Here is a 15,465-nt window from a genome sequence, read left to right as displayed (position 1 = left end):
TAAGTAGAACGTGAGGCGTTCTCTTTTGTATTGTTCTGACATAAATCAGCTTGTGTTGTTACGTTAATTTACATGTCATGAACTAATACAATCGCGGAAAAATCAATCTTTTATCCTTCTGTTCTGATATAATTGGACATGTAACAATATTATCGGTTCGCGTTGCATAGAAAATGTAATATCGCTCGTAATATTATCGCGAATTCGAGGTATTTATAGAAAGGAAAGCTGGAGACCTCAAAGTTAAAAGGAGTCTTAAGACTCGTTTCTTTTACATTCTTCAGAAGAGCAAATAGCATTTTTATTTGTCGCAGTATTCTATTTATATGTCTAAGATTATAAATGATCTTAATTCCAGAATCTCGAATTCTAAAACTGCGCTTGCGAATAAGGCCTTAACTCATTTTGCCAAAAACGGCTCTAAAATACTTGCAAATTTCTTGAGGATTTTGGTTTGAAAAAGTAGGCGGCACATTAGTGACAGTACTGTAGATCTTATCTATTCTAGAATTGCCGAGCTATTTTTTTATTCTGCATTTTTCCCTAATATCTATTCTTTTCTAATGACACACATACGCAGAACAAAAACATCATTGTGCACATTGTCTTTCGCTTCCTCACTCTATGTATGATTACATGGTGCGACACACAATACAGCATAAAAAGGGAATTCTAGTTTACAGTTCTGTTTCAAAATAAAGAGGAATCTAGAATAAAGGAGATCTACAGTATCTTATCGTATCTCATAATAGGCGTCATGTATGTTTTATCACATAAGTTAGACACATTTGAGGATGTGATTTGAAATGTATATATTATTTTGATATTTTCGTGCATCATGACTTACAAATATGCCAATATTTTTTACTTCGGAATATTTAATATATATAAAAATATTTAATATATATAAAAATAAAATACACAAGAAAAAATAAATAATCTCAATTATACGATATTAAATTGACAAGACAAATATATTCAAGATTTCAAGATTTTTAATTAAAGATTTTTAAGCAACAGTCATTATGCGCGTCTAATTGTAAATATATATCTGGAATGTGCGTAACTTTATGACAAAAGTATACATGACGAGCTTTAATACAGGAGCCATAATAAAAAATATTTAGATTATGTGTGTATGTGTATATGTGTGTGTGTGTGTGAATATCGACAACTCTCGCGTTAGATCCTCGCAATGTCGGTCGTTGAGTAACATGAACAATTTAGACCACGTGTCATGTTGCCTGTTGATCCTCTTCTTGTTCAGTGAGCAGAGGAACACCCGACGAAGACTGATCTGCATTATTGTGCTCGTTCTCATCTTGCTCATAAAGCAGCGGCACCGCTTGCTGATTATTGTTGTCGGTCTCTGAAGGCCTCCTACTCTGCCCCGGCAAGAAGGACATCGGTATCGTTCCCGAGGGTGTCGTTGGCGCGGAGCGTGACAACCACCGTTTGGTTTTACTCCGCGAACTCGGCAATCCCAACGGCATGTACAGCTTGCCACGAGTCCTCCTTACTTTGTACGAGCCGACATCGCTGGGACTTAAAGGCCGTTGTTGCGTAGTACCATCGCTGTTTGTTACGTATAAGATCGGAGTCTGGCAATTTTGCTGGCAATGCACGGCGGTAGCATGTCCGTTGGACAAATGAGGAAGTTGCTGTATCTTGTCCAACAATTCTCGCAACTGGAAAATGGTAATACAAAGAACAATGTTGTGAGAATATATAAAGATGTTCCTATTACGTGAGAACATTTCTTTCTTCTTCAAACTTAATCGTGTTTTAAGTCTGTAAAGTATCTCTTTTACAAAAAAAAAATTGATAATTAACATTAGAATATCCTTTGTGTAAGAATATGAGAAAAATATTATAAATATTTTTTATTCTATAAAAACACCATTCAATATAATTATCAAAAATATCCTTGTGATTAATTTTAATTAGACAATTTGTGATAATTTCACGTATATTTAGTATCCTTTAAATTAATAAGTTCCTAAATTAATTTCCGAATTAATTTGTTGCAAGAACGTACTTCTATTGTCGGGCTGGTAGCCCTCGGGGGAGAACAAGGCGATTGAGCAGCTAGGCTTGATATGTCAGAAGTTGTTCTGTGATTTGTCAGCGAGACAACCGAACCAACATCACCGGTCTCTCTTCTCTCGCATTCCACCGCTGATAATTCGTCGACGCTATTGTTGCAGGAGTACGGCGGTGGAATAATGGTATTCGCTTCATTCACCATGTTACACATAAAACTGGAACTCAACGAGTCCAACGTGCTTGCATGAGACAGCGATCTGAAGTATCGCATCACAAAACCGGAAGTTCCTTTGCCCAAGGTGTCGTCATAACCGATCACCAATGGATAAAGGTCTGGTTTCGCGGTCACCTAGACGATATAAAGTTATTAAGAATGAGAGAGAGGAAAACTTAAAATTTATTTCAGAATTTTTATTATTATTTAATATAATAATTATTTAATATAATAATCTATATTTATAATAAATCTATATTTATAATAATAAAGCAAGATAATACAAAAAAACATATTTATTTTTATATAAATAGAAAAAAATTTCATTGTGCAATTTATAGAGAGAAAGTAAGTGAAAAGCAGAAAATATGTGTGTACTCTAAATTGAAATTTTTGCAGTTACCTCATTGTATGGCGGTGGCAATGCCTGAACAAAAGAACTACATCGGCTGTAATGAGGGGGTGGATACCACGGTCCTGTGGAGGTTCTTTCCGAAGATACGGAATCTTCCGACAATGCTGCACGACGGCGCTTCCATAGCCAAAAGCCGCATATTGCGGCTATGGCCAAGGCTGCGAGCACTGCTACCCTGGAAATAAAATACAATACTTCATTATTATATTCCATTTATATAGTAACAAACATCATGAAGAATCGTTTAGTACGAAATCGGATCATGTTCATCAAACAGTATGTAAATTATTGTAAGGACCCAGACAGCACAAAAAGGTCAAAAGATGTCTTAAAGATGTCTAAAAGACTTTAAGACATCTTTAAGTCGTCTTTTAGATGTCTTTTCGACATGTGTGCTGTCTGGGGACTGTCAAAAAACGATACGGCAGAAGTGATCGTTTAATTATAAAAATAAGCGACAAGTAAAAAGGACAAAAAATTATTTCCTTTTCACTTATACACGTCGCCATTTAACGAGTAGACTAAAGATATACCAACCATAAGTACCAATAAGTCCAAATCAAGAAATTGAACATCTCTGAAACATGAGGATGTACCGGTGTGAAGACATTATAACAACAGCCATGCTGACAGCAATTTTTCGGAGGAGAGCAGCTGAAAAATAACAAATACATATTTTTTTTATCTACATTTTGTTCCGCATATTTCATCTCTTACACAAAATTCATTACTCTTACTATTTAATTGTACAATAGGGAACTTGTGTAATAAGGAATTATGTTATAAGGAACTTACACGTGTCCTCCATCGCACAGTTTAGAAGACACCTTAAAAGATAAAACAAAGATTAAAATATAATATATTGTATAATTATATATTATATTATAATATTTTTTTATAAGAAACAAATATTATTTATAATCATTATTATTTATAATATTTATATTTGTATTATTTACTTGATAAACTTAATTTGATTTATATATATATATATTTTTTTATTCCAAATTATAAAATTGAATGAAAATATATTTTAATAAATATATTAATGATAAACTCCATTTTTCATTTCAGATGAGAATAGTTTATCATAGTAAAATACTGTGCAAGTAAAAAACGATAAGATTTTCACGAATCGATGGAGATCGCAAAATGATCGACCGCTCGCGATGAATAGGTAATCCATTAAAGGTCAGAGATACACAATATATGAAGCATTTTAATTATATATATAAATCACAATTGTCTTCTAAAGATACCTAGAATCATTAAACAATCTTTATTAATTTTGACTTAAAAAGATCGCTCTCATCCTTGAATGATTGGCTGTTACGTTAATTAATTAAAACAAAATCGAATCAAATTAAAACAAAATTAAAGTCAGACAATATAAAAAATGTAGACTAAAAAATATCCTCATTTATCTTCGTAAAATCCTCCAATTTATCAATACAATTTTTCGCGGAAAAAAAAACTTGCTCCCGTACATTCGTGAAAATTATACACAGAGGGTACAGTTTGAGGGACGATTAATTTATTAATAAAATTTCATTGCAAGACGTTCCTCAACTATGTCGTTTTATCTGAAAAGGAGAGATATCTTATTTCACAGGAATGGAAAATGCGTCGGTTGCCGATGGATTAAAAGGAGCATGGAAAGACTTACGCATGAATGACAAGCCGCGACACACGGGCGTGTATTGATCGACAGCGCGAGGAGCCGAACAGGAGAGGAGACAGGGATTGCTACAGGACAGAGGGTGCGAGACACATGTGTTATCAATCCTTCTCTCTGTTTCTCTCGCGCTCGAGATTACGCGTTATCCTGGGGAATAGGAGAAGAAGACGTGGATGCGCCAGGATCGAGTGCATCGAATTCTTACTTGATCGACGAGCGACAATAGCAGCGTCAACGTCAGCGTGGCCGTCACGAGCGATGCACCGAATACGCGGCTCCTCGCGGCAATTTGCACCATAATTCTTCCACGGGACCGTCGTGTGCACGTCGCGTGCACGTCGTTTATAGCAGCGGCTACGCGTGCACCACCTCCCGTGCGTGTACGACACGCACGCACGTCCAGCACTCGACGGCACTCGCCGCGTGCTCAGGAACCCCTGCCTTCTGCATCCATGCGCATCGCGTGGCAAAGCGGTTGCCGTCAGTCCGGCGCAGACGCGTGACGTAATCGCTTTGTTACACAACGTACGTGTGCGTGTGTGTACACATATGTGGAATGTGGAGCCAGTGATTTTCCAACCATCTCCAACACTTTCCCAAGATTGTTACGTTCCGATGACAATCAGTTTTTTTCATTTTATTTTTATATTTTTATGACAATATCCACATACAAGAATGTTCACTTAGAAACCAGAAGTATTTAAACATCCCAATAAGGACAAAATGTCAAATGACACGTGTGAAGACAAGCTGGTAGCAGAAATCGCAGAATTGCGAGCATTATTGCACGCGAAAGAGGTTAAACTGGCACGCTTGCGACGCGAGAAACAAGTCATACAGGAGTATGGCTTGAGTAATGATGAAATTTGCAGATACAGTCGACAATTATTTTTGACAGAAATTGGTGTACATGGTATGTTCCAAGATTTTTCCTTGTAGCGTGCATAAAGAGAAATTTCAATCCAAGTTTCTTTATACATTACATTATAATATAAAATCTTGCAATGCATACATAAGAATTATTATATATTAAAAAGTTGATATGCAATATCTTTTATTATGATTTTCAGGTCAGAAAAAGATAAAAAACAGTTCTGTACTCATTGTGGGAGCTGGTGGGCTCGGTTGTCCAGCAGCATTGTATTTAGCATGTGCAGGCATTGGCCACATTGGCATAGTTGACTATGATATAGTTGAGATAAATAATCTTCATAGACAATTATTGTATACAGAAGGAAACATTGGGACTGCCAAAGTAACTGCAGCAGCAGAAAACATTAATCGGTATGATAATACTACATACTAAATTAAAATTATGTACTGAAATTATTATATTATTCAAGATTAATTTTGAATAATAGAAACCCTAATAGAATTTTACAAATCTTGTTATCAAGATTTAAATTAAAAACTAAGAAACTAAAAAAAAAGAAAGAAGTAATCAATAGTGTTTAAAATTAGTTTATGTGTATCTTTGATATCATTATACAAAAAATATGTAAAATACTAAGTGTATCTTTTTTTAAACTGTGAATTTTTTTATGCAATTTGTAATCGATTCTTTTATTATAAAATTATTAAAACATTTAATAAAAATTGAAAATTATGAATTTTTTAAAATAAAAATATATTAGAAGAATAAATTTTTAAGAAATATTAAACAATATTTTAAATTGATTTCCAATTGACTTCAAAGATTTTCAAAATAGAACTTTAAAGTTTAGTTGTAAAAATATATAATATTAAAATTATAAAGTTACACATATAGATAAATTATATTTTCTCTAAAGCAAAATTAACTTAAAAATCTGTAGCTTATAAAAATATACTTATGAATAAATAAAATCTAATTTTTTTGATCATTTACACAATAATTAAATTTTCATTACTTTATTGTTAGCTATTTAATTATTGTATTTGTATGTAAAAATATGAATAAGTGTCTTATACAGTAATTTATTCTAATGTTTTTGATAGCAAATAAATTTATATCTTTATTATTTTATTTTTTCTTTCCAGATTAAATAATTATGTAAAAGTCACTCCACATAAAATTCAACTGACTAGTAAAAATGCTTTAAATGTCATAAAGAATTATGATATTGTAATAGATGGTTCAGATAATGTAGCAACTCGCTATTTATTGAATGATGCATGCGTGTTGAGTAGGAAACCATTAGTTTCTGGCGCAGCATTAAGATTTGAAGGTCACTTGTCAGTATATAATTATAACAATGGCCCTTGCTATAGATGTGTATTTCCTGAACCACCATCACCGGAAACTGTAACAAACTGTGGAGATGGAGGTGTCCTTGGTGCAGGTTAGAAGCTCTTATAATGGCAATTTTTTTATATATTTTATAATTTAGATTTTGATCTTTTCTTTTTTTCCTTTTGTATTTTTTATTCTATATATTTATCTATATATTTTATATATGATAATAGCTGTGGGAGTAATTGGTGTATTGCAAGCTTTAGAAACATTAAAAATAATACTCAATATGCCTGATATAATTTCTGGACGACTTTTGTTATTTGATGGTATGGAAACAAAATTCCATAATGTACGTTTGCGTTCAAAGAATGCGGATTGCGTAATTTGCGGACAACATCCTACTATACATGAATTAATAGACTACGAAGAATTTTGCAGTGCAAAAGCAAATGACAAAGAGCCTAATTTAAATTTATTGAAAAGAGAAGAAAGAATATCGGTTGAAGAATATAACGAGATCATAAAAGTCGATTCAAAATCTCGTATACTGATCGATGTACGTTCACCTGAAGAATATGAAATTTGTCATATACAAAATTCCATTAACATTCCTTTTACGCAACTTAGCAAGGATCAAAACTTAAATCTAATAAGAAATAACATAGAAAAAATTCAAGAAAAACATCAAAAAGATCAAGAACACTCAATAAATAGTAAGATATGTTAATATTTATATTGTAAAAAAATCTTTTAATTATATTTATTATAATTGAGAAGTAACTTTATATTTATTCTTTCAGTGTATATTTTGTGTAGACGCGGTAATGATTCACAAAAGGCTGTGCAATACCTGAGAAAGTTATTTACTGATGATACTTTACGAATAAGAGACATAATTGGAGGTATTCATGCTTGGAGCAACAAAGTTAACCCAAAGTTTCCTAAGTATTAAGTTTGTAAAAAAAAAGGATGAAATAGATAATATTTTGTAAGATATATTTTTTAATAAGATATATTTTTTTTATTCAATAATATATCTTGATTGAGATAATGCAAATAATTATTATAAATAATAATTATATTACATTTGTACCCATATTTTTAGTTATTATACATGTTATACATATGGAAATGTACATTTTATTTACATATTCGAATATGTTTCTATTTCTCCAGTGGTTAAACTAGTTTCTGGATGTTTATAGTGAGAATCTGGTAAGCTCCTTAATTTTTCTGCTGCTTGTTCCGGCGTTAAATCTCTTTGTGCTTGAGCTAAGAGTTCATAGCCGACCATATGTTTTTTTATTGTAGCAGATCGCAATAGAGGTGGTAGATATATTCCATGAAAGGTCCAATACGGATAATCGTCATTGAGATATGGACCCGTTGGAGCGCCTTTAATTGCAAGTCGATAAGTCAACGATATATAAATAATAAATATAATACATAATAACAATTAATTTTTACCGTGCCATCCCATTGAATATGGGAAAGAGCATTGGAAGAGATTATCATATTTAGTACATAATCTTTTCATGATGACAGATAGAGATTCTTGTTGACTGTCTGATAAATCTTGCATTCTAGTAACTTGCTTTTTTGGTAGTACCATAGTTTCATATGGCCAAACTGCCCAAAACGGTACTACAACTATCCAATCACGATTCTCGATTACAATGCGATCCTACAAATAATAATATAATCCAAATAATATAAATAAGTATATAAAATAATGCTGAATACATAAAATGTTGATATTGAATTTTTTATACCATTTTATGAAATATATACGTTATTTATAAAAAAATCTAAAACCTTTTTTAGAACTTCCTTCTGCATGTAGTCAATGAGAAGAGGCTTCTTGTTACGTTCGTAATAATCGTTAAGATATTTGTCTTTTATTCTAGCTTCATTCGGTAGAAAGGAACTGGCCCATATCTGACAATGAGGATGTGCATTGCTGCAGCCCATCAGAGCACCTCTATTTTCAAATACCTGAACCCAAGTCCATTTATCGCCCAATTCGAGCATTTCAACAATCCACCTATTACATTTTAGTACTTATTTTTCGAAAGTCACGAATATTCTGATGCATATCTGCTAAATATTACTCACACCGTTTAACCACTTCTTTAATTTCATGAATCTTCATCAAAGCTATTGTTACATTTGATTTTGGATGAAAGCACATCACTTTACAAGTACCTTTGGCAGATGCCATTTGGAACAATTCATCCTCCAGTTTTGGTGGGTCTGGTACTGATTCTAGTAAAGCAGGAAAATCGTTCACAAACGAAAATGTGTTTTGATACATTGGAGTTATCTACAAGATAGAAAATTATTTATTAATAATAGAATGATGAAACAGCAAACTTTTTTTACAATTGTCTGAATCTCAAATATCTTGAGAAAGCTATTACTTTATACTGAACAAATTAATTAAAAAACAAAGGATTTTGTTAAGAAATTGTCTGATCTTTCTATTGTTATATTGGATTTTTAAATTTTATCATATTTCATTCTATGACATAAAGATTTCCTGAAAATGAATGAGTAAGTTAATATAAATAGAAATATAAATAACAGCATGATCTCTTGAAATATGAATGTAGTGAAATATTCTATCAAAATTAGAGTCAATAAAGAATTCTGATATTTCAGTTACAGAAATCATATAAAGGAAAAAATACATCATTTGTATATTTATATAAATAAAACATAAGCTAACTAACTTCTCCACTAGCTCTGACATTTCCTGGGCAAAGTGGATTTTTCGGATCATAATCTGGAAGATCTTCATCTGTACTGGGTTCTATCTGTCCTCCCCACGGTCGCTTCATACGATGCGGAGACACAAGTACCCATTCTCCTTTTAATGGATTATATCGTATATGCTGATGTTCTGCGAAGCAATTAAATCTTAATAAAACTTATTAAAAATTGAGAAATGCAACTATATATATAGTCTAACCAGTTGGATCAAATGATGTATCTTCTGGACATACGTTTTCTGTTCCATGTTTGGATTTGTCCTGTGACTCATCACCTATTACGAATTTAGATAATATATTTAATCAGAATATTAATAGTATTATCATATGGAATAAACTTACAAAAAAATATAATGAATTTACATATTAATTTCTATTAACAATTCTATTGCAAAATTATGTAATAGACAAATCTGTTTTGATCTGATTATGTAATTCCTTTTTTGTAATATTGTATATAATACTTTAGATTATATCAGAAATGATATAAAATATTTATAATATTTATAATTTTATCTAAAATTATAAATATAGAAATATATAGAAATTGGATTTTTATCAATATAAAATATATTTATTTCTTTGTATCAAATATATATAGAATAATTTGAATAAAATCTTTTCTAATGTATACTTTGCAGCTAAAAGAATGTTGAGAAATTGACAATATTAAACAATAATAATATAAAATTTACTATCATGCTTACCTTTGGCAGACATTTACGCACGAAAGTCTCTTCAATGACTAATTTAATGCGCCGCACAAATTCAGTAATTGATAAACGTATGTCAACCTTGTTTTTTCATCGTATTTATGTGAGTTGCATCTTCGTGCAGATAACGAGCATACGAGATTCAACCTTTCGCGTGGTTTCGCCACTTACGTCGCAAGCGATAAGAAATAATTTAAAAGATGTTTTCTTACATCATGATCCATAATACAAATGTTACACACATACAAATGTGATATAATAATGTTTTGAGCGAGGAAGCGATTATTGTTTATTATCGATACACTGTATATTTTCATGCATGAAACGGATGGATGATAATTAAAATAGTAGAATAATTATATATTAAAAGTTACATTTTGCATAATTATCTACTTAATTAATCGTATATAATAATTCAGTTGTAGCCAACGAAATATTTTTTATTATTTTTTAATAAAAATTCAATTACATCATATTTATTCATTATATATATCGTTACAATTGCACAATGTTATAATTGATAGAGATATTATTTCATGGATTAATTATGCAATAATATAAGATTATATCAGCATAACTGGCCACTGTTGGACCGGACCTAAACAAAGGCCGGTATTCATATTTCGATCTTATATTTGAGATCGTCTTAAGATGCAATTTCATTGACGCTAGAAACCAGCGGCAAATTAAAATCACTAGACTTTCTCTAGATTTGGCGTCAATAAAATAAAGTTCAAACAGTTTCAACTTTTTCAGTGTGTAAAGCTAAAAAGTAGCGTCAATGAAATTGCACCTAACAGTTGGCAGCCCTACGAGATAGGCTGTGCAGCATATAACTGCGCGTATATAAAATAAATTTGAAATCGCTTCTAGCTAACCATCTTCACGCGATCGACTTTATTTGAATTGCACGACACCGCATCGAATTATGATGCGGCGCCGATTTGTTCGAACGTAATTCGGGACATCGCGATGCTGTATAAGCGTCGAATGAGCACGAATTGTCACGCAAATATGATAAATCATCTACTCACCGTTCACCGGCTGTTCCACAGGCCGCTCCACTCGCTCGCCTCGAGACGTCCCATTCCGATCTTGATGCACACGATATCATCAACGCGAACGCGCGACACTTTATTCGGCACTCCCGATATTCGCTCGCATCCGATAATCATCATCAAGGGCGCAAATAATGCGACGCGACTTCGCTCCATCTTCGCGATGACGCCATCACTGAATGTCGTCAAAAATCGCTGTCGCGCGTTTCCATCGACACACTATAAAAGTCGCGCGATCATCCTTCGACACTTTCGATGCTCGTTCACTCGCGATATTCGTTTAAAAACGGTTAAAAGACACGAAAAATGCGGACGTACGACGATCCGTGTAACTGCGTATAACTCCAAGTCACGTATGACGCGTATGACGTAGCAGTCACGCGCCAACATGGCGGCCGAACCAGTGCGCACTGGTTCGGCCGCCATGTTGGCGCGTGACGTCACTGCGACGTCATACGCGAATCGGAGTCATACGCAGTTACACGGATCGTCGTACGTCCGCATTTTTCGCGTCTTTTAACCGTTTTTAAACAAATATCGCGAGTGAAAGAGCGTCGAAAGTATTCAAGGATGATCGCGCGACTTTCATAATATGTCGGTGAAAGTGCGCGACAGCTATTTTTCACAGTTCAGTGATAGCGCGATCACGAAGATGGAGCGAAGTCGCGTCGCGTTATTTGCGCCCTTGATGATGATTATCGGATGCGAGCGAATATCGGGAGTGCCGAATAAAGTGTCGCGCGTTCGCGTTGATGATATCGTGCGCATCAAGATCGGAATGGGACGTCCCGAGGCGAGCGAGTGGAGCGGCCTGTGGAACAGCCGGTGAACGGTGAGTAGATGATTTATCATATTTGCGTGACAATTCGTGCTCATTCGACGCTTATACAGCATCGCGATGTCCCGAATTACGTTCGAACAAATCGGCGCCGCATCATAATTCGATGCGATGCCGTGCAATTCAAATAAAGTCGATCGCGTGAAGATGGTTAGGCTAGAAGCGATTTCAAATTTATTTTATATACGCGCAGTGCTGCACAGCCTATCTCGTAGGGCTGCCAACTGTTAGTCAATGAAAAGGCCGCTTTACACACTGAAAAAGTTGAAACTGTTTGAACTTTATTTTATTGACGCCATATCTAGAGAAAGTCTAGTGATTTTAATTTGCCGCTGGTTTCTAGCGTCAATGAAATTGCACCTTTAAGTTCGAACTTGAAACGCTACGCAGTCATTTGATTGGTTGAATGAGGTCTTAAGTCAACCTCGGACCAGACTTAAGCAATCTTAAATATAAGCTCGGACTATGAATACCGGCCAAAGATTTTACCAGCAATATCAAAAAATGATTTTGGCTAGGTAATTTCTAAAATGAATGTAGATGGCGGTTAAACAAGATTGTTGCCAAAGAGAGATAGAAAGAGCGAAAAGAGAGAGAGAGAGAGAGATCGTTAGTACACAAAAATAATTTGTGGAAACGTAGAAGGAGAAAATATAATAATTTATATTTTTACAAAATAACCTATACAAAATGTAAGTGTCTTTTACATCTATTCTACAATTTACTTTAAATTCTAATTAATTTTTGGCACTATGGCCAAGAATATTATCGAATAATTATAACTTAACCTTAATTATTGTGCACATTGTATGAATGTAAACATGAATTTAGTGTCTATTCGTATATTTAATTTAAGTATATTGATGGAGAGCACTTTTTACATTTACTATTATCGATTAAGTAATATAATTCTATTTTATAGGTCTTCTTTGACCAAGCCAAAATCGGAAATGACGCCGGAGGAATTGGCAAAGAGGGAGGAGGAGGAATTTAACACCGGACCTCTCTCGGTCTTAACACAGTCCGTTAAGAACAATACTCAAGTATTAATAAATTGCAGAAATAATAAAAAATTATTGGGACGAGTAAAGGCATTTGACAGACATTGCAATATGGTTTTGGAAAATGTGAAGGAAATGTGGACGGAACTTCCACGTACAGGAAAAGGCAAAAAAAAGGTACGTCTAATGATTACAAATGCATTTGTAGAGAAATAGATTTCACAAAACTAATTTTACTATCGAGCAATTCAATAATAATATTTTAGAGAAATTTATATATTCAATAATTAGCAACATATTATATAATTACAATTTTATTTATTTAATATATTTTTAATAAATAAAATTATTAGCTTAATATATTTACTTGAATAATCAGTTTCTTTTTAATTATAAAAGGAATATAATGCAGTTAAATTGAAAAAATGTTGATAATTTTAACGATTAAAAATATTTAGGATTTTAATAAATTAAAGATAAAATGTTTACAACAAAATATTTAGTACAAAATAATATAATTAAATTCTTATTAATTTTTTTATAAAATTAAAAATTCTCAATTATATAGAGATGTAATTAATTCTTATTAGATATATAATGATTCATCAACATACCAAACATTAATATCGATATCTAGTAGTATCAATATAAAATATCATTTACATTATATTCTTAGAGTTATTAATGAAAAATAAACACACAGGCAAAACCGGTAAACAAAGACAGATTTATCCCAAAAATGTTTCTACGTGGAGATTCCGTCATCTTAGTTCTAAGAAATCCATTGGCAACTGCAGCAGGAAAGTAATACATTATAATACATTAAGGACAATTTTAACATTATGAATTAAAATTAAAATATTGTAATAAAGAAAATAAAATTTGATACAAACGCGATAGCCTGTTATTTATTAACGCGCATGACACATTTCTTTGCACAAATTCTCAATGTATTTTATTCATAACTTATTAAATATCAAGTAGAAAAAAAATAAAGTGATAAGCAGGATATGCTGTTTTATTTATTATGAATTATACACAAGATTATCAATCCTTTTCAGCAATTGCAGTTAAATGTTTATCAATTTCTTGCTCTGTCAGAACACTGTAACAAAAAGTTTATTAAAAACAACACAATAAGAATATATGAAATATTTAAATAAAAATTAAAATATATACGTATATAGTGTTAATTACCGGAATTTGGGATTATCCTTTGATACAACTCCTACTTCAATTTCAGTTGGCTTAAAATCTACAGATAAAACTGTAGATAAACAAGTAATTGCTAATTGTATAGTCTCATCGTAATCATAACTTTGTTTCTTCTTCAGTTTCTTCTCAAGATAAGAATTAGCTTCAGTTTGTTTCGCTCCTACAGAGATGGCTCTATAACCGCAAAAATAACCCGCCGGATCAGCTTTATAGATGCATGGGCCCTTTTCTTTGTCATATGCGATAAGCATCATGGAACATCCAAGAGGTCGCATCTCCGCATTCTGCGTGTATACTTGACTGATATCGGCGACACGTTGACACAAAGCATCCACTGGTATCTCATAACCATATTTGTATTTAAAATGAGCTGCTTCGTATCGAGCGCGTTGTACTTGGGACTTACTGTCAGCTGTAGGAAAATCAAAGGATGATGCATGGAGTTAAGATACATTCATAAGTCATCGAAACTCACCTATCATACCCGTCATGACACAACCGATATTCTCGGTCAGCTGGAATACATGGGTGACACTGAAGGCATCGAGTAACTTATCCTACACAAAGAGAGAGACACATTGAGAATATTATCGTAAACATGTCCTCTTAAATTTAGGTAATTGTCGCTAACGAAACTTCAAATTGATGAAGCAATTGATGAAGGATTTTCCCGAGGAGCAGAGGAAAATGTCAGAGAGATTCTAATGAAGTTTTAAGCAACGAAAAGAGTCTCTTGAAGGTTATCTTACAGGCACTTTCTTCTGTGTCGCGAATACGGCAGTTTCGACTCCTTTGACAGCCACGGACGTCAAGCCACCTTGATTAATGGCTTTGAAGGCATACTCTGCGAAAATTTCAGAGAAAGATACGTTTTTAAATACAGAAGATGTAGATCACGCCGAGTCATCAACTTATACAGAAACAAACACAGGTAAAACGAACGAGTCTTCCACGCGATATCGATAATAAATACGATAAAACGTCGTCTGGAGTGTCTCTTCGATTCTTACCTACTTGGTAAAGCCGTCCCTCCGGCGAAAAGATTGTTATGTGCCTGTCAAACCCAGCACTGCTACCACGCGCCATATTCGCTGCTGCGGGAATCGACGATTATTCCGAGCGCTACTTGACGCGAAAACGTCAAATCATGTAAGTGAACCAGGTCGGTTCGTTTTAGATGCACCTCTGCGTCTCGGATGGACTGCTACTGCGGGAAACTTTCGAAAACACCCTGGAAATTCTCTATCCAACAGCCAATCGATACATTCGACCATCTCGACGTACGACAAATGAAAGATCAT

At 33.3% G+C, this 15,465-nt stretch overlaps 5 protein-coding genes across 7 annotated transcripts; 2 read left to right on the top strand and 3 right to left on the bottom strand.

The window, feature by feature from the left end:
* Positions 1-989: 989 nt before the first annotated feature.
* On the bottom strand, positions 990-4,801 carry LOC105252998. 2 transcript variants are annotated; one of them, XM_011260717.3, is made up of 6 exons: positions 4,559-4,801; positions 3,471-3,502; positions 3,213-3,329; positions 2,664-2,850; positions 2,039-2,395; positions 990-1,688 (listed from the first exon to the last, which is right to left on the bottom strand). In XM_011260717.3, exons 1-6 carry the CDS (start codon positions 4,649-4,651, stop codon positions 1,236-1,238), a joined length of 1,239 nt encoding a protein of 412 aa, XP_011259019.1. In that variant the 5' UTR covers positions 4,652-4,801; the 3' UTR covers positions 990-1,235. The 2 variants fall into 2 exon arrangements, with proteins under 2 accessions (XP_011259019.1, XP_011259022.1); XM_011260720.3 differs by lacking the exon at positions 3,471-3,502 and having other exon boundaries at positions 992-1,688; positions 4,559-4,799.
* Positions 4,802-4,937: 136 nt separating this feature from the next.
* LOC105252996 (adenylyltransferase and sulfurtransferase MOCS3) lies at positions 4,938-8,200 on the top strand. 2 transcript variants are annotated; one of them, XM_025411436.1, is made up of 7 exons: positions 4,938-5,266; positions 5,424-5,637; positions 6,373-6,674; positions 6,799-7,281; positions 7,369-7,470; positions 7,674-7,783; positions 7,880-8,200. In XM_025411436.1, the coding sequence occupies exons 1-6, from the start codon at positions 5,077-5,079 to the stop codon at positions 7,754-7,756; spliced, it is 1,374 nt and encodes a 457-aa protein (XP_025267221.1). In that variant the 5' UTR covers positions 4,938-5,076; the 3' UTR covers positions 7,757-7,783; positions 7,880-8,200. The 2 variants fall into 2 exon arrangements, with proteins under 2 accessions (XP_025267221.1, XP_011259017.1); XM_011260715.3 differs by having other exon boundaries at positions 4,939-5,266; positions 7,369-7,556.
* Positions 7,675-10,370, bottom strand: LOC105252995 (probable galactose-1-phosphate uridylyltransferase). The gene is made up of 7 exons (XM_011260713.3): positions 10,047-10,370; positions 9,540-9,614; positions 9,301-9,470; positions 8,686-8,891; positions 8,384-8,612; positions 8,036-8,252; positions 7,675-7,963 (listed from the first exon to the last, which is right to left on the bottom strand). Exons 1-7 carry the CDS (start codon positions 10,057-10,059, stop codon positions 7,713-7,715), a joined length of 1,161 nt encoding a protein of 386 aa, XP_011259015.1. The 5' UTR covers positions 10,060-10,370; the 3' UTR covers positions 7,675-7,712.
* Positions 10,371-12,545: 2,175 nt separating this feature from the next.
* LOC105252999 (probable small nuclear ribonucleoprotein Sm D2) lies at positions 12,546-13,834 on the top strand. The gene is made up of 3 exons (XM_011260722.3): positions 12,546-12,640; positions 12,871-13,126; positions 13,653-13,834. Coding segments are annotated over exons 1-3 (363 nt in total). The 5' UTR covers positions 12,546-12,638; the 3' UTR covers positions 13,758-13,834.
* On the bottom strand, positions 13,826-15,354 carry LOC105253000 (proteasome subunit alpha type-6). Its single transcript, XM_011260723.3, has 5 exons — positions 15,175-15,354; positions 14,914-15,008; positions 14,640-14,721; positions 14,147-14,576; positions 13,826-14,054 (listed from the first exon to the last, which is right to left on the bottom strand). The coding sequence occupies exons 1-5, from the start codon at positions 15,248-15,250 to the stop codon at positions 13,997-13,999; spliced, it is 741 nt and encodes a 246-aa protein (XP_011259025.1). The 5' UTR covers positions 15,251-15,354; the 3' UTR covers positions 13,826-13,996.
* Positions 15,355-15,465: the final 111 nt, after the last annotated feature.

Source organism: Camponotus floridanus, unplaced genomic scaffold (assembly GCF_003227725.1).
Source record: "Camponotus floridanus strain SB8 unplaced genomic scaffold, Cflo_v7.5 scaffold4, whole genome shotgun sequence".
Classification (NCBI taxonomy): Eukaryota; Metazoa; Arthropoda; class Insecta; order Hymenoptera; family Formicidae; genus Camponotus; species Camponotus floridanus.
This window is presented reverse-complemented; position numbering and strand designations above follow the sequence as displayed.